Below are 18,654 nucleotides of genomic sequence, written 5' to 3'. Positions count from 1 at the left end.
CAAGGAAAGGGAGCCAAAAGGTGAAGGAAACGAAAGCAAGCACAAGTCCTGGAACATCACAGCCAGACGCTGGATCTGGGACTAGCAAAGGGGCTCTGGCTGCTTTCTGCCCCAGGTATGCTGGCCTCACATGAGAGCCAGCCCCACCTTCAGTGCGTGATGCGGAGCTGTGGAAGCGGCTGGTGAAGGCTGGAGGCAGTAGGTGATGGGGAGGCGGATGGTGGGATGCTGCCCGTGTATCCCTGGCTCCGGACTCAAGGTTTCAGGCTGCACCGGCAGCCCTGGTGCCAGTCCATGGGGACAATGCCCTGCCACAGGGTTCCTCCAGCCCAAGCCCTTCAGCTGCGGTGCTCAGCCAGGGCAGGGCACCGAGGACTTTAACTGATGGAGAGCCAAGCCCTGCCAGGCCTGTGCTGTTTTCCTAATCCCAGTGGAATTAATGACCTTATCTTTGGCCAAAGCCATTTAGATTAAGTGGCTGGTGTGATGGGCTCGGCGGCTCCGGCTGCACAGATGGAAGAGCTGCGTTTGTCTGGGGATTAGCGAGGGCAGATGGAGGGAAGTGCCATTGCCCATCCCTAAAGCTCCGGCACTGCCAGCAGCCTGAAACCAGAGACCACAACAACTTTCTCAGTGACTCCTGCCTGGGTCTGCAGCGTGATTTGATCGGAGGCCACTGCCTCTCAGAAAGCAAACTCCCCTGCTTCTTGCAGCTGGCAGCATCCGGGCACGACCACCTTCCATGTCCTGCACCACACAGCATGAACAAGCAAGAATGAGGGTCCCATCCTGCTGGGACACCCAGGAGCTGCTGCCCTCAGACCAGGGCACTGCAGCAGTGACAGGGACCTGGAACACCCTGTCCATGCTGGCTGCAGCACAGCCTCTGTGAGTGGCTCTGGACCACAACAGGCAGACTGGCAGCTATTGCGGTAGAGGAGTTAACATTTATCAGTGGGGATAACAAAGTTCATATTAGATCGATTAAGGACATTGAATCTAACAGTGTAGTCATCTGCCTGCACCCAGGAGACAGCAGATAATCCCACCCCTCATTCACAGAGCTGCCCGAGGATCGCAGCTTGGCCTGGGGACATGACTGAACCCATCCCTGCTCAGCACACGGGCAGGGAACGGGGCTTTATACCCGGCCTCACCTCGTCCATCTGAGCCAGCAGAACCCTTTGGCCGTGTGCTCCAGCGCTGGGCTGAGCCCACAGCCACGTACACTGAGTCATTGTGGATGGCAAACAAGTCTGGGCTGGAGAAGAGGTTCAGCTGCTGCTGCACAGACCCAGCAACACAAACGTGGTGCCTGGCATCTCCGAAGGCTGACGCCCAGCTCTGCCCCAGCGCTGGCAGAGAAGAGCCAGCGTGAATTCCCAGCTCTTCCCTGCATCCTCCCCACATCCCTCTCAAACAGCCCGAAGCTGCTGCCCAGAGCAGTTACAGAAATCACCCCAGTGCTGAAGAGCACAGACTGGAGGGTTAACGTGATCCCACTGGAGCAGCACCTCCAGGGCCTGCACCCATACAGGCCTGCGAGATGGCTCTTGCCTCATGGTGTACCACAAGCAGCTGAAGGAAAACTGTGTGTTCTACCATTCAAAACCCTCGCAGGAGGAACCAACCGCCCTGATTGCATTTGCCAGGAGAGTCCCAAATGCCCATCAAGGCCCTCCCTGTTCCACCTGGCAGGAACGATGCTGTGGAGACCAACTGCCTGGAGAATGCGGCACAAAGAATTTGCTGCTCAGCAGCTCGGATTCGAACGCAGGGCTGGTTCCCATTGCCAAACCACAGCGTAAACCCCCGGGAATTCAGCTCTAACTGGGACAGCCTCATCTGCTGCAAACTGGATGAGATCACTTCCAAGTTCCTGTTTAACAGGTGCCAGCTCCTTCTGCACCTGCTCCGTGCATTGGGATCAGATGGCCTCCACAGGCTGGGAACATCTGCTCAGCTCCCTTGGAAGCTGCAGGAAAGGCGGCTGGAAGAAGGGACCAGGCCTGACCATCCTGCCCCATGCCCAGAGCAGGGAACCTGGGCCAGGTGGAAACAGAGCGCAAGAAAACTGCGCTTGGCAATGGGGAAAGGAACCCACGATCATCCTGCAACTTTATTTCCATATAAAAGAAGAAAATATTCCTCTCCACAATAAAGGCAGCAAGAGCTCGCTCAGCTCTGGAACTGCGCCCCTGGCCAAGCTGGAGGAGGGCAGGGTATTCCTGTCTCCAAGCAGGACACATTCACATGTCAGCTCTACCCTTCCAAGGATAACGCTGCGTCTCTGGCAGGAATTAACACTTGGCACGGGAGGATGCTCCCAGCAGCCTTGCCCCAGGGCCCAGCCCTTTCCAGGCAGGGTTGAGGAAGCATGGGAACACGGCACGATGACACCACATGAAGAGGATCCGATGCGGCCTTTGGCCATCACTCACACACTTGCCTCAGCCCCAGAAAACCGACTAGGCTCGCTCAGTCCAAGGCCACCCAGGACCAAGTCGCCTCCTCCCCTTCAGAGGCAGGCTGGAGCCCTACGGTGAAGGCTGGCTGCTGTCCTCATCCGAGGTCGCTGCACCCGCACTGTCCCCTTCAGCCTCTGCAGCTCGGCCGGCGGCCTCCAGCTTCCTTCTCCTCTTCAGATGGTGCAGGTGGGATTTGGAGCGTGTGTGAGCTGGAGCGAGAGGCAAACAGAGCCTTTAGTTCTGCGGAACAGCCAACCCCATCTCCCTGCGCAGTGTGGGGCACCTTCCCTTCCCATCCTCCTACACAATTCATTCCTGCAGAGAAGTGACTTCCCAGGCCATTTCCCAGGAATCTATCGGAACTCGAAGGGGGACAACCTTCCCAAGCCTCCTCCTGAGCACAGGGAGGATGGGAGAGGGACAAATCCCGGTTTTGTACATACAGAAGTCTCCGGATTGTCAGGACTTACTCAACTCTCCCAGCAAATCTGCTCCCAACCAGGACAACACCGGGAGGCTGGGAGAAAGGGAAGTGTTATCAAAGAGGCAGCACACTGAAGGATGCGGCAAGGTTGTGCAACTCTCCACCGCCCCATGGAGCCCTGCCAGGATCATTTATAGGCCTAGATGCCTGCACCATAGCACTGGGATCTCCTGTAAATCTGCAGAGCAGCTCCGGATGGAGCCCGGAGCATAATTAGGCTTTTGCATAACTCCAGGGCAAGGCCCCCAGCCATGAGAGCACTTAGCAGGAGGCAGGGGGAAGAGAGGCGTAATCCCTGTCATGCAGCTTGTCCTGACACAGCACGGCAGCAGGAGCTGCACTTGTTTGAAATCACAGTTAAGGGCAGTAAAACCTCCTGTATCAGTGGTGTTATCTAAGTAGAAGGCGCTTTGTCTAACCAGAGCCAGGAACCATCTTAGCAGGGTGGGTTTGCTATTTCCAAGAGATCAGAGCAGCAATTAAAGCAGCAAACTTTCTGAGCAGGGCCTTCATGAAATGAGGGGATGTGCTCACTGAATCATGACCCTGAGGGGTTTTCCAGACATCCTTTCCTGCCAAGGGATGAAGTTACATGCAAAGCTGCTGCTTTATCACAATTGCTGTAGAGTCACCTCAGCCTGAAATCAAGTCTCACCTCTTACAACTTGTCGCAAGCAACACCAAAGCTCCCAGTGGCTGGAGGAGGTGCTGCCTGGGAGCAGCACTCCACACAAAATCCACACAAATAGAACTTTTCCATCCCCCAGACCCAGTGGGGACTGGGAAACAGCTCCCAGGATGATGTGTAACTCGCCTACAGAACCCAGAGCAGACCTCACATCAGCTCAGCCCCCACTGCTGGTTTCACTTCCATTTTGCACTCACAAGTAACACCCAGTTTGGGACCGTTTTTCTCCCACCATCCGGGGGTGTGAGCCAAATTCAGCTGGATGCAGGGAACCACAGCTGGTCTTGGCTGAGGAAGGCACTGTCATCATCTAGCAGAATTTGGGATGACGTCCCTGGAGGACGTGCAGTGGCAGATGCAGTGTTTGTAGGGGGGGGTTGTGGAGTTACCACCCAGCCACAAAACCTGCTGGACCCTGATAGCTTTCAGAGTCCTCTAGTTCTGGAGGAGGCAGAGCTCCTTCAAAGCACCTCTGAGCTGAGACTGGCTAAAATAACAATGGCACTTCCAAACTGATCTCATTACAATGAGCTTCCTGTTCTGAGCCTCCTTCCATATTTGCTTTCAGCAGTTCCCTGGATCAATAGGAATAAGTGACTCGTTCAAATCCAATGACCAACGACCTGCAGAACTTATCTCTGCATTGTGCCTGCACACACTGTGTTTGGGCAACACATGGAGATTTACCAGTTCTGTTCCTGCAGCCAGTTTCTCTGCTACTTTTTGTTCCTGGTTCTCAGCATGAGCCTCCCAGCACAGATAAATTCACAGAGTTAATCTGATTCCAGCTGAGCTCTTTTAAAGTCAGTCTATTGAAAACAGAAAATCCTCTTCTATTATCATTGCAGCTAGCAATACTCTTTTTTAAAAGACTAAACACACAAATAGGAGATACTGGAGCAAACCTGAGCTATTAAAAACCATTCCAAAAGTTTCATTTTACACATCATTTTGGAAGAAACAAATCTGTTCTCTGCTTCAGGACAAAGCACCTGAAGTGCTGAAAAGGGCCAGCAGCCCTCACTGAACAAACAGCTCTAAGGCTCGATGGTACCTATAGATCCCCATGCCTGGCAGGGCAGTGACTGGGTGCAGGGAAGGGGGGAAGCCTGACAGATGGCTGCTGTGGCACAGTTCCTGCACCCCCCTGGGCTTGCAAATGGCTCCTTTCATCCCCGGCTGTAAACAATCCCTGAAAGCCCAAGATGATGTGCTGAGATGAGGGGCTGAGATGATGGGCTGAGATGATGGGCTGAGGGTCATCCGGCCAAGCAGCTATGCAAGGAAAGCTGCTCTGCTTCAGAGAACTGCCTCGCTGCACCCCTCTGTGTGACTGCACTCACTGGGCCCCCTCCCAGGTCCTCTTCCCCACCCACCCCCCTTCAATGGGCCCTACCTGCCCACTCCCTGTCCCCAATGATGAGTCTGTCGCAGAGCTCACACACGCGGTGACTCCGCTTGTTCTCATTTACATCGTGCTCCATCTTCACGGGCTCTGCCAGGGGCTCCCGGCCCTGTAGGTGAAATAATGTCTCCAGCTGGGGTCTGCTGTGAAATCTGCCTGGCTCTGTTCACTCTGGGATGTGAACGTGCCATACACAGACAGTAATGCTAGCAGGACAGATGCTGCAGTTGCACCATGCACGACAAGCGCTGTACTGGCCATTAGGAGAAATTTTCGGCTTAGACAACAGCCCTCTGCCACTGTGAGGGAAGCCCAAGGCTGGATACATGAGCAGACAGCAGAGAGACTAAGTGCCAAGTTAACAGGCCTGGAGACTGCCAAGAAGTTGGCTTCTTGGTCATGGCTCAGGTGTTAATGCCAGTTAGCCAGTACCTGGATGAAGCTCTCCACAATCTCCAGAGCAGGTTTCAGCACATTCTCTTCCCACCGCAAGAGATCAGACACCTCCAAGGCATACACTGGGGGCACATTGGGCCCGGGACCTATAGAGACAAAGAAAGACAACTCAGCACACCAGAACACCCCCATCATCATGTCACAGTGCCCTTGGGGCTACACTATGAGCAGTGTCCTGCTTTTTCCTATTGAGTTGTTCGTTAGCATTCAGAAGCAAACAGCACCAGCCTTTCCAGAGCCCAAATTACCAAAGACCTCAGCCTGGGGGGGGGTACCACCCTAGCAAAGAGCATGAGCACCTACGAACACAGGCAAGCATCTCCATGGTTGTCTGTTTGGGACAGCATTGTGAAATCTGAGCACGCCAACAGCCCAGCCCAGCAACAAACACTTCATCACTGCCATTGTACACAGGAAGCCACAGGAGATCAAAAAGCTAGATCTGGACACAAAGCCATCACACAAAGTTTACAAGGAGATGCAGGCACGAAGTCTGGATGAGGAATCCGGGGGTGCAGTTCCCCACTCAGAGCTGTAATGGCTTGTGTGGCTGCATCAGCCACACAGTGCTCCCAGCAGCAGACCACAGTGGGAGATGCTTTGTTAATGCCTCAGACAAGGCCCAAGTTTCAAAGCCACCCCTTTGGCCTCCCCCAGCCCAGTGTGAGGGCACGGGGCACAGACAGCAGCAATCAGAGCACCCGCTCGGACAAAGCCATCCCAGGCTGCTGCGTGCCAGGCTCCAGCAGCTGCTGCTCCTTAGTGCTGTAACCACAACCTCCTCACAAAGCTGGTCTGCAGCACACCTGCCACCAGAAAGGTGAGCCACAGCCACCAAGCACATGGCTGCAGGACAGCTCTTGCACCTCGTTCAAAGCCCGTCTTTTGAGCCCAGTTTCTCCCTGCCTGGGCTTTTTCTCTTTATTTTATTGTTGTTTTGCCCCTACCGAGCACCTTTCAACAAGTGCCCGGCTCCCAGCTGCTGCTGCTGGCCCTGCTCCAAGGCTGGGGCTGGGATGGGGAAGTCCCGCTGGCTCCCAGCCACCGCAGCCAGCACAGCCCATGCTCAGAGCAGCCAACAGGCTCGTGCTCCTAATCTGGAGGGCAACATCAACTGGGCACCATGTGTGACACCACGAGGAGAGGGACCATGCTGGGCACCCCCTGCCTGAGCCCTGAAGCAGTGGAGCCTCTCCTGTGCTCTCCTGAGCTAGGAGCAGGGGATGTGCTGAGGAAAGATGAGAGATGAACAGAGATGGTGAGGTAGGGTAGGAACAGAGGACTCACGTTTCAGGAAGCGGTTTCGGACCCATTTGTTCTGCCTCCGGGCATATCTCTTGGTCACCTGCTTCAGGGCCTGGATCCCTTTGAAACAGGGATTAAAACAAAGGTGAGTGTAAAGCTGCAAGCTGAGCTCAGAGCCCAAAACCTCTGCCCTGAAGCTTCTAGCAGGTAGAACAATCTGTTCAAGGGCCCCCTGCTCTCACAATACCCAAGTATCAATCTGTACAAATGGAGCTCAGGACTCCTCATCCTCCCCACAGGTGTCCCACAGGATGGTTGACCACTGTACAACCTGTCAATATTCAGCACCAGACTTACCGTATACCTCTGCAATGGTCTCCTGAGCAGACATAACAAGCCCCTTCTGTTTTTTAAGCCTTTTATCATTGCTGTGGTTTCCTCAGACTCCCATCCCCACTTTGCACTGAACCCTCCCCAACACAGATCAACTCTGCCTGGAACCTCTGCGTGCTGAGGAGCAGAGCAGCTCTGTCATAGAATCATAGAACAATTAGGGTTGGAAAGGACCTTAGGATCATCCAGTTCCGACCCCCTGCCATGGGCAGGGACACCTCACACTAAACCAGATCACCCAAGGCTCTGTCCAGCCTGGCCTTGAACACTGCCAGGGATGGAGCGTTCACAACTTCCCTGGGCAACCCATTCCAGTGCCTAACCACCCTCACAGTAAAGAACTTCCTCCTTATATCCAATCTAAACTTCCCCTGTTTCAGTTTTAACCCATTGCCCCTTGTCCTATCACTACAGTCCCTGATGAAGAGTCCCTCCCCAGCATCTCTATAGGCCCCCTTCAGACACTGGAAGCTGCTCTGAGGTCCCCACACAGCTTCTCTTCTCCAGGCTGAACAGCCCCAACTTTCTCAGCCTATCTTCATACGGGAGGTGCTCCAGTCCCCTGATCATACTCGTGGCCTCCTCTGGACTCATTCCAACAGTTCCATGTCCTTTTTATGTTGAGGACACCAGAACTGTGCACAATGCTCCAGATGAGGTCTCACAAGAGCAGAGTAGAGGGGAAGAATCAACTCCTTCGACCTGTCCTCTAACAACAGTCCTGAACTCCAGAATGGAACATGCCATCAAACAGTGCACCACTACTGACTCATGCTGTGATCTGCTAGATCCCCAGGTTCCTTCCCACCATAATGCTGCTGAACCAGATGCTGAGTTCTGCTGCATTCCCTATTTCTAGCTCAGCTCCCCACAGCATTCACACCCCAGCTGGGATCCCATCACCCAGGTCACTGCTGGACCAGCTCCAGATCCGAAGACACACTGTGCCCAGTACAACTTGCAGGGAGGCCGGGGGGAAGGGAGGGGGGAATTGCTCTGGCTGTGCTCAGCAATGCTCCAAGCACTGAAAAAGGAGTCCCTGTCCCCCTGAGCTGGCAAATATGGAAAATGCAGAGAGAAAGGTGCAGCTCAACCCCAACAAGACCTGCGCTAAGGTCTGAGCTTGGTTCAGCCCATCAGGCAGTGTCACCTGGAGCTGCATGGGGCTGAGGGATGTAGGGCATGCAGGGTGCTCCTCCCACCTTTTTGCAGCAGCAGGGCACTGGTCTCTGGTGAGCAGCTCCCTTCACTGATGAGGTATTCATGGAACTCCTTGAAGCCAATGGACTGGAAGATGCCATGCTGGTAATCCTGCCTGGAGAAGAAGACAAGAGGTAGGGGTCAAAGCCATCTCCTGTAGAATACTGAGATACCTCAACCCTCCCCTGAATAACTGAGGTCTCTGCATCCCACCCTGCAGGAACCTCCCCAGGTGACAAAAGCCCATGGGTTCAGGGGACAAGCCAAACCAGGTACACAGGAAGACAGACTGGTGCCTTCAGGGCCTGCCCATGTCAGCCTCCCTGTGTGAATGCTTAGGCAGCACCAAGTCATTTTTACTGAGGGAAAATGACAGATATGGTCCAGGCAAAATTAATTCTCAACACTAAGACCCACAGGGACTCTGCTGTTTGACCAAATCTGCTCTAAGGGTTCTGGCAGGAAGGGAAGGAGGCCAGGAACTGCTGGAGGATCCGGCTGGTCCACACCTCTCCACGATGGTGCCCCTGCAGAGGCAGGAACCCAGAGCAGATGCTGCCAGGAGAGGGCTGGGAGCAGGAATGCACCAGAGGTGCTGCAGGCAGAGTTGTTTTGGGGCCTGCATGGCTCTGGCAGCGGGGAGCAGGAGCAGGAAGGGAGCTGGCTCCTCACCCACCGGTTCTCAGCCACCTTCTGTTGGTTGTAGCGGCGGTGGAAGTCGCGCAGCTCCTCCAGCAGCCCCGCAGCCAGCATGTCATCCACTCGCTTCTCCAGCCGCTGGTCCAGAGCTGGGAGGAGGAGAGCAGGGCATGCCCTCAGGAGGCCCACAGCTGGACCACGTGCCAGAACATGCCCCAGTACTGCCGCCCTCCCCATCCCGCTGAGGAAGGCGGAACCCAGCAGGCGAGGGCAACAAGTCCTTTGTCACGCTCACTGATGCCAAAGGAATCGCTGCCTTGTTCAGGGAGGAGGCTGGGGCAGGAGCAGGGCGTCAGCCCTCATCTGCATCACCTTACTCAGCAAGGAGCTCACTCTCACCTGCCTGGTCTGCATGGAGCCACAAGATGCAAGAATGTGGGTATTTCAGGGGCCCACCTAAGGGCCCCCCACCTTCCTCCTCCTGCTGCTGCTGCAAGATTTCACTATGGGGGATCCCCGTCTCTTCGAACACTTGGAGGCTCCTGCAAGCAGAGACAGACAGAGCTCAGAGGCTGGGTGAGGATGAGCTTTTCCATTTCCCCAGCAGCCCTGGGGGCTGCAGCAAAGGGAACCGCAGACACTCACTGAAATCCATCCCTCTCATGTGGGGGGAGGGCAGGTTTCTGCCCCCTCCCGTGCCCGGCATCCTGAGCACACCCAGGTCCTGGGGGTACAATGCAGTGCAGAGCACAGTGATGGCACCCAAGGAGCCTAGAGCACAGCCACCCACTCCTGCCTGGCACCGGGACAAGTCCTGCAGGGGACAGGGTTCTGGCTCCAGCCCTGCCCTTTCCAGCCAGGTAGGGCTGCAGGGAAGAGGCCAGCACTGCCGATGCTCAGCCCAGCCCAGGCAGGGAGGTGGAGGAAGCTGCTGGGGGTGCCCAACCTCCTGTCCCCCCGCACCGTGCGAATGGGGTGGGTGGTGTTCTGCTCCCCCCAGGCCAGGGCTCAGCAGGGATGGGCCCGCCAAAGCAGCAAGCCTGGTCTTGCTGCCGTGCTGTTCCCACAGAGCTCAGCTATGTTACTCAGCCAGCACAGCAGCTTGCTCTTTAAATAGCTTCAGATAAACCCTGCTGCTGGGGCACTGGAGCGGGAGCAGCCCCAGTGCACACGAGCCAGGAGCCATGCACCATCCTCATCCCAAAGGCTGGGGTGTTGCATGGCCAAAGGTCTCAGATCCCAGAGAGCTCCCCAACACCAGTGCTCCAAGGTGCCCAAGCACCTTGCTAAGAGGCTGGGAGCACCCACCTGGGATGGGAGAGCCTGTCTTGCTGTGCTCCCTGGCACATGATTCCCTTGGGAAGGGGTACAGGGCACCCCAAGCTCACCCCAAGCTCACCCCAAGCTCACCTGGCTACTTTGCGCTTGTCGTGGGGGTGCAGCTTGGCTGCCATCTCGGGGTCCACCCTGCTCAGGCGGCGATAGAGCTCACCACCATCCAGCTGCTCCAGCTCCACCTTCCTGTCCCTGACCAGCCCCGGGGCTGTGCTGGCCCTCTCCTGCGGGACACAAGGCTCCCCTCAATGGAGACACTCATCCACATGCAAGGCCAGTGCAAGCAAGAACATCCCCCAGACCCACAGGTGAATGAGGGGCTTTTGGTTCTCTTTGCCCCACTCTAGCAGGGGGGACACCATGCCCAGTTGCAGAAGGCTGCTCTGAACATGCGCTCACCCTTTCCCAGTGGGATACGCAGCCCCCCCGATGTACCTTAGTGTTGATGAGGACCTTCCAGAGCAGGGACTCGATGTAGTAGTTGGTTCCTCCCACAACAATCGGGATCTTGTCTCGGGCAAAGATATCTTCAATGTGCTATAGTCAAGGAGCATAAGCATAGATGCACAGCAGGGAGGAAGGGCTGTGGGGAGCAGCAGCCTGCTGGCCCAAACCTCATTTGCCCAGCTCCATGGAGCTGGTTAAGGCTGTAAGGCAGGGTTATAGGTGTCCCTCATCGGTCACTATCCTCTGCTGCCTGTGTCAGCTACCACCAAAACTCAGGGACACCCAGGGACTGCCAGGGAAGGCAATATCTGGCTCAGATCCTCCCCAGCCAGACCTGAGGATGGGCTGCCCTGAGCGTGAGCTGGGTAAAAGCAGCTCCAAGCTCCCTGCGCCAGCAGCATCCCCTGAAACCCAGAGTTATTTGCAATGCAAAGAGCCCAAGTCTGAGGCAAACCCTGATCCCTCTTGCGGGCCTGGCTGTGGAGGGGAGAAGTCCATAACTGCCCACCCAGGCAGGCTGCAGAGTGAAGGGATATGAGAGGCACAGCTTTGTCCCTGAAATCTACCACTGTGTAGTTGGAGACAAGGGGATCCACAAAGCTGATCATGTGGTGCCTGCACAGACGCTGCTCCTGCGGAGAAACCTTGTTCGTGATGATGTCCAAGCCCTTGTACACCTGCGGAAGAGAAGAACCCGTCACTCACCTCTATGTCCCATGAGACCCCCCCCGACCACTGCTCCTTTCCCCCACAGCTCGTGACTGTTCTCCTGGCCTGGTGGAACCCTGCAGTTAGGGATGGATCAAGGTCAGTGTAACCAGCCAAGCCCAGCTCCAAAGCACGGAGCTCCACAACGATGAGGATGGCTGCCTCCAAGGTGCCATCTCCTCATCTACTGCTCCTGGAGCTAAAAGCTCAGGTTTGCCTCTCTCCAAACACCCCCCATCAGCACAACACTGAGTCTCATTTGAGGACAAGGATCACTGCTTCCCGTAATGCACAAGTGTCTCTCTGGATGCAACGTGCAACTCCATGGAGCCTCCTGAACATGCAAATGGTCTCAGCTCATGCCTGAGAGACACCAGTGAGTGCAACCGGGAGCATCTCGCTGCTTTGAGGTGCGTCTTCAATCCCAAGTTTGGGATATAGAACCTGGGAGAGCACTGCTGGGAGGTGCTCACCCTCAGCTAAGAGCAGAGCAGAAAGAAAAGCCACCAAACCAACCCCTTGGGAGCATTCTTGGTGAAGAGCCAAAGCAACCTGCAATCCCAGCAGCATGCACCTGAGTCACAGCCCAAATCCACCCTCCAGGCTGCATAAAGCAGCAGCCAAAGCCTAGCCCACAGACCCTGCAAGTACCGGAGCTGCCTCAGCCTTGCATCCTTCCCCCGCAGCTCGGCTGGGTCCTGGGGGAGATGAGAGCATGTTTCACCCAGAAGGGAGGAAGGCTCCTCACGCTGCTCCCCATGGCATGCAAACACAACCCCCTTCAGCACAGGGTGCCCCTGTGCCCAGCACTGCTGGTCAATGGGTGCTGCAGACAAGCAGGTATCAGAGTGGGGACCTGCGCCCCGAGGGTGCTGGCAGCAGGCACATGGTCACAGCGGGCACTTTCTGTCCAGCCTGGCTCTGCACTGTGTGACACAGCGGCTCAGGCTCTGCTTTGTGCCGCTGCTCCTGCTTGGAACAGTCTCCCAGTTTGGACTAAACCAGGCCGATGGGAGAAGGGGCTGGAAATGGCTGTGCTCTTCCTTCTCCACTACCCAGAAACCACCCCAGCCAGAGGGCCAGACTTCCAGAACCACATTTCCCCTTCATTCCCTCTGAGGAGCTGCCAAGGCAGCGCAGCCTCCACCCACTGCCTGCCCTCATCAGACACCAGGCCAAGGTGACACGGAGGTGACCTGCGGGCACAGGGCAGCAGCAAGGGCCGATCCGAGGTCAGTGGAGCAGGGAAGCCCGGAGCTGCCGGGGCGGCTGAACTGGCTGCGGCCCCGCACACATTTCCCATCCTGCCAAGCCCTTGGAACTTGCTGCTCAGCGGGCAAGGGCCAGCTCCTGCTCCAGTCCCTCGGTAGGGAAAGGCTGCCTGGGGGTAGGAAGCAAGAGGGGAGCGGGAGGGCAACCAAATGCTCTTCCTTTTTGCCCTGCAGAAACCCAGCTGGCTCCAGGGGATGGGGAGCAGACGGGAGGAGAGGCCCAAGAGGCAGCTCTGTGCCAACACGCCCCGTGGCTGGCTGCAGCCTATTGATCCCCTTCCATCACCCGGCCCCGGGCTGAGCAGCACTATTCAAGGCAGGTCTCCAGTCGGCACCGAAAGCCTTTGAATGCAGGGAGCGTTGGCTCAGTGCCTCCTCTCCCCCGGCAAGGGCCAGCCCAGCCCTGCAGCTCCTCCGACTCCCACTCGTCTGCCTGAGATCACGGTTAATACCGAGGGCTGATGGTGACGGGGCGGGGGGGGCTCGGAGGCAGCCGGGAGCTCCCAGTGCCCTGCACAAGCACAAACAGGATTTACTCATTCAGGCTCCGATCCCCCAAGGTTCTGCTGGAGATTAAACACCGAGAGCCTCCCCGAATATCGAGCAACAAGGGGAGGAATGCGGTGTCAGTGAGTGGGCTGGGAGGAAACAAAGGCGGCCTTTTACATACATACAGGCAGCAAAGCCCCGGCGAAGGTTTCCACCAGCTGGCTGTCGCACCCAGACGTCCTCCTGACACTCATGGCTATTTTCAGCAAGCAGCTCAGATAAGCCTTTGTTGCTTTCTAAGGCTCCCAAAACAGATTAACAGCAAGCAGCCTGGAGCAGCAGCGCTCCGACACACCAAGCACAAGCTGGGGACTGAAGATGCTCGGCCTTGGCAGCATCATAGAATCATAGAATAGTTTGGGCTGGAAAGGACCTCAAGATCATCCGGTTCCAACCCCCCTGCCATGGGCAGGGACACCTCACACTAAACCATCCCACCCAAGGCTCTGTCCAACCTGGCCTTGAACACTGCCAGGGATGGAGCACTTACAACCTCCCTGAGCAACCCATTCCAGTGCCTCACCACCCTAACAGGAAAGAACTTATTCCTTATATCCAATCTAAACTTCCCCTGTTTCAGTTTTAACCCGTTACCCCTTGTCCTGTCACTGCAGTCCCTAAGGAAGAGCCCCTCCCCAGCATCCCTATAGGCCCCCTTCAGACACTGGAAGCTGCTCTGAGGTCTCCACGCAGCCTTCTCTTCTCCAGGCTCAACAGCCTCAACTTTCTCAGCCTGGCTCCATACAGGAGGTGCTCCAGTCCCCTGCTCATCCTCGTGGCCTCCTCTGGACTTGTTCCAGCAGTTCCATGTCCTTTTTATGTTGAGGACACCAGAACTGCACACAGTGCTCCAGGTGAGGTCTCACAAGAGCAGAGCAGAGGGGCAGGATCACCTCCTTCGCCCTGCTGGTCACGTTCCTTTTGATGCAGCCCAGGATACGGTTGGTTTTTGGGCTGCGAGCACACACTGCAGCTGGCTCATGTTAATTTTCTCATCGACCAGCACCCCCAAGTCCTTCTCTGCAGGGCTGCTCTGAATCTCTTCTCTGCCCAACCTGTAGCTGTGCCTGGGATTGCTCCGACCCAGGTGTAGGACCTTGCACTTGTCCTGCATCCTCTGACCCTGCACTGAAGGCCCCGCACGGGTCAGCCCCACAGCTCCCAGCTCTTTGCTGGGAGGACAGGGCCATCTCCCCTTCTAAGTGCTCCTCAGGAAATGGTGCCCTGAGGATCCTCAGCCTGGGAAGGGCTCTCCCAAACCCTCACTCCGGCACCAGTTTCCAGCCCAGCCCCAAACTCCAACCCTTTGTCACCATCTGCACCAGAGGGATAAAGGCACAGTACTCCAGGCTGTGCAGCACAGGGACCCCAAACACAGCCAAGCCACCTACAGCTGGGAGTGTGAATATTGCACAGCAACCAGGGGACCTCCCAGCTGGAGAGGGGCATGGAGGGCCCACACCAAGCCAGGATGCAAGGAGAGCACAACTCACTCCCCACTCTGACCCCTGCCATCAGAAGGATGTCAACAAAGGCTCTTCAGATGTCCTGACTTGGACACACTAAATGGCAAATGTACCCAGTCTGCTACAACATCCTCTGGAGAAGGATGGCATCCAGAAGGGACAGTGAGATCAGGAGCGGATGGGGCCCTCCAGCAAGCTGGGATCAGGAAGAACGAAGAAACAGGACTGGCTTCACCCCCTCTGGGTTTCCCAGGAGCGACTTAACTCCTAAAGGAAACTCTCTGGGATGACAAACAGTAACAGAAAGGACAAAAAAACCCCAAGATTAAGAGGCCATCAGATTAAGCAGAGCTCCTGAGCTGCAGGCAGGCAGCAGCTAAATCTGTAACATGACCACAGCGACCCACAGCCATGACTCAACGCCCTGCAGAGAGAGGGGTGCCTGTGTACGAACAGGTGGGTTTGGGGCTCCCGGCCCCTTCCCGAGCCTGGCTCCAGCTCCAGGAGCTGCCCAGGACACTGCCAGCATTAGTCAGAGCCCACCGGGGCCGCAGCGATGAATGGACACGGAGACTGGCAGCTGCCAGTTGGGAATGAGCAACGGGAGCTTTAAAACTCATGGCAAGGCCACCGGAGCCAGTGCTGCGTGGCAGAGGGATCTGCAGTGGGGAGGCAATATCCCATGGGAACAAAGCCAGGGAGCAAGCAAAGAGCTGGCTGCGGCCACTCGAGCAGGGCACAGGGGTTAGTGGGACACGGGCTGCTGGAGGCTGCGCCTTCAGGCGGCCTGAGGCCACGCTCAGAGCACGCTGTGCTGCGGGATAAAGGCAACAGAGCTGCTCCCGTTCCACAGTCACGCTAGAATGGGATTAAAAGGAAAGGAGGACAAGAGCCACTCAAGCCCAGATGCCATTGGGTGCCTGCAGCCAGCGTCCTCCCAGCCCCTGCATTCCCATAGTGGGACCTGAAATAACCAGAGCACAAAATACACGCCTCAAACCATCCACCAGCATGAAACAAGCACTTGCAGCGCACCAGTGGGCTTGAGCCACGTCTGCAGAGCTGGGGAGGCAGCAGGAGCCTCTTGTTTGCAGCACTGCTCAAGTCAAGAGCCACGAGTCCCCACACTAAAGCCTGCTCCGTGCTGGGCAGGCGGTCACTGCGAGGTCCGAGAGCCTCAGCGTTACCAGCACACAACCAGGCACAAACGACTGAACAAAAGCTCTGGGTTTGTCTGCATCAGGAGGGTCAGCACCAGTGAAATCCCACCAGCCAAGATCTGATCAGAGACACTTGTGGTGCAGACACGAGAGCAGAATAACTCGCCTTGCAAACGTAACAGCAGCCACCTAAAAGCCACCCCAGCCCAGAAGAGCAGTGCAGGGCAAACCAGCTCACAGGCAGTCGCACCCTGTGCTCGAGGAGAGCAGGATGGACATGGAGGTCCTTCGCTACAGAGCACACGGTGAGGGCTTGAAGCACTGGCATGGCTGGGCCAGGCAACTCCAGACAAAGCTTCTGCACCTACATGAATGCTTTGCCCCTGCAGGACTCAATTCAGCTCAGACCTCAAACGTTCTTTGCCCAAGAGCTTGTGGAAAACATCCCTCAAAATTAAAGCTTCCAACGGCTTGCTCCAGGTTGAGAAGAGGGAAGTTTAAAGTTTAGCTCTCTAGGACACGAACAGTGACCAGCATCAGCAGCCAGGCGCAGGAAAGCAGGAGGTGGCTGCAGGAGAGCGCGAGCCCATCCCCGGGCAGCAGGAAGGGTGCAGCTGGCAGCAAACACCTTTAAAGCAGCACAATGAATACGCTGAGCACTGAAGGCTGGGGGAGCTCGGGTGCTACAGAACCAGAGCAGCCAAAGCGGTGGTTACGAAGGAAACATTTTGCTGACCAGTAACGAGCCCTCTGTGGTGGCTGAAATCTGCATCTGGTGATGGAGCTCCTGTGGCTGGATGCAATCAGGACCAAAAAAGAGGCTCAGCTCCTCCTGAACCCAACACAGAATCATAGAAAAGGACCTTATATCATCTGTAACTGCTATCTCCCACACTGCTAGGAATGGAGCATGGAAGGAGACGAAACCACAGGCTCTCGAGCAGCAAATACAGCCGTTAACATCCTTTCCGTTATCTCTTTGGTGTCCCTTTGCTGCTGAGCGAGGAGGGGAGCGCTCGCCTCCAGCTGCCACATCGCACCTCGCTGATGCTCCATCCGTACAGCAGCCCCTGGCAGGGCGGGCGGCAGAGCCGGGACACGAGGCTCAGGGCAGGGAGCAGCGGGTCTCGGTCCGGACTCCCACCGTGTCCTGCGCGGCTGCCACAGCCCAGGCTCCTCACCAGCGCCCGCAGGACTGATCCTGAGCACCGCTTGGTTAACCCCAGCCGCTGCCTTCGCTCACTCAGCCGCTCCCCAGACCTCCGCGTACCTCCTGCGGGTCTAGGTTAAAGCCCCTCACTCGCGTTTCCTCCCCAAGGGAGCCTTTACCCGGCAGCGGGTGCGGAACAGGCCAGGCCCCGCAGCGCTGCTTGTGCCACCTCGGTCAGCGCTGACAGGCGAGCAGGGCCCGGCAGGAGGGGGCTGCTCCCCACAGACACCGCTCGGGGCGCCCGGGGGAGCCCAGCCCGCACCCCGCGGGGCTCTGCGGGCCCCGAGCCCTGCTCCCGGCCGGGCCGCCCCCCAGCACCCCCCGCCGCGGCCTCCCGCAGGCCCAGCCCCGGCCCAACCCTGCCCGCAGGCCCCGACTGCGGCCTCCTCAGGCCCAGCTGCGGCCTCCGCCGGTCCCCAGGCCCCGCCGCGCTGTGTCCCGGCCGTACCTGCATGGAGTCGGCGCTGACGATCTCCCCGCCGAGGCGCAGGCCCAGCTGCAGCGCCAGCGCCGACTTCCCGGTGCCGGTAGCGCCGAGGATCACCACGAGCGGCCGCGGCGGCGGGGCCCGGCCGAGGCACAGCGCGGCCGCCGCCATGGCCCGGCCCGGCGCCTGCCGGGGGGACGGGCGGGCGGGACGGGGGCGGGCCGGGGCCGGGGCCGGGGCCGGGGCCAGCGGCGGGGAGGCCGCAGCCGAGCTCCGTGCCCCGTGGCCCCCAGCCCGGCGGGGCTCCGGTCACCGGCCCGATCCCTGCCCCTGCCCCGGACCCTCGCGGGTCCCCCGGGGCCCCCCTGCCTCCCCCCGGCCCCTCACGCCCGGCCATGCCCACGGGTGGGGTCCTGCCCCCTGGTACCCGTTTATTTTGGGGTGGGGTGGGGGGGGATGTTGTTGCCATAGCAACAGGGCAGGAGCGGGGCTGTTGCCATAGCAACAAGATAGGGGCGCTTTGCCGTGGCAACAGCAGCCTCCACTCGGGCTCGTCCTCCCCATCGCCACGGCAACACGGGGAGATGGGGAGCCGGCGGCTGTCTCCGTGGCAACAGAGAAGGAGGGAAGGCAGGGAGACGGTTGCTATGGAGACAGCGGGAGGAGGGTATCTCCCTGGCAACACACATCCTCTGCCATAGCAACAGGGAGCGGGGAGGCTGCGGGGGATTATCGCCGCTTCGGGAAACTGCCCTAAAAATTTGCCAGCCCAGGCGTGAAGGCGGCTCCGCGGCCGAGAACCCCGAGTACAGCGAGCGGGGGGAGAAGAAAAGGTGGTATGGAAGGGGGGGGGTGTCACAAGGAGCAGGGGGTGAGCAGGGCAACGGCACTGGGACATAACTGTTAGGGCTGGAAATGCTGCATTGGAATGGTCCCAGCCGACACTGGCACATCCCAGCACTGAGGAGGAGCCCTGTGTGCTTACTTGGTTCACTTATGGGTGCTGTCAGTCATGGCAATACGAGAGGAGACATCTCCGTTATTAACCAGGGAAGTCTCAGGTGTATATATATTTAGGTATGTGGCTTTAAGCAGGAAAAAGC

At 57.6% G+C, this 18,654-nt stretch overlaps 1 protein-coding gene across 2 annotated transcripts; it reads right to left on the bottom strand.

The window, feature by feature from the left end:
- Window positions 1-2,092: 2,092 nt before the first annotated feature.
- On the bottom strand, window positions 2,093-17,745 carry TRIT1 (tRNA isopentenyltransferase 1). Of its 2 annotated transcripts, XM_065697616.1 has the most exons (11): window positions 17,573-17,745; window positions 11,298-11,437; window positions 10,749-10,848; window positions 10,389-10,537; window positions 9,378-9,520; window positions 9,016-9,127; window positions 8,342-8,454; window positions 6,789-6,866; window positions 5,478-5,587; window positions 5,037-5,154; window positions 2,093-2,677 (listed from the first exon to the last, which is right to left on the bottom strand). In XM_065697616.1, exons 1-11 carry the CDS (start codon window positions 17,720-17,722, stop codon window positions 2,538-2,540), a joined length of 1,353 nt encoding a protein of 450 aa, XP_065553688.1. In that variant the 5' UTR covers window positions 17,723-17,745; the 3' UTR covers window positions 2,093-2,537. The 2 variants fall into 2 exon arrangements, with proteins under 2 accessions (XP_065553688.1, XP_065553689.1); XM_065697617.1 differs by lacking the exon at window positions 5,037-5,154 and having other exon boundaries at window positions 2,452-2,677.
- Between the last annotated feature and the right edge of the window lie 909 nt (window positions 17,746-18,654).

The sequence above is a fragment of the Lathamus discolor genome, chromosome 18 (assembly GCF_037157495.1).
Source record: "Lathamus discolor isolate bLatDis1 chromosome 18, bLatDis1.hap1, whole genome shotgun sequence".
NCBI lineage: Eukaryota > Metazoa > Chordata > Aves > Psittaciformes > Psittacidae > Lathamus > Lathamus discolor.
The sequence above is the reverse complement of the archived record's forward strand: the minus strand, read 5'-3'. Positions and strand labels throughout refer to the sequence as shown.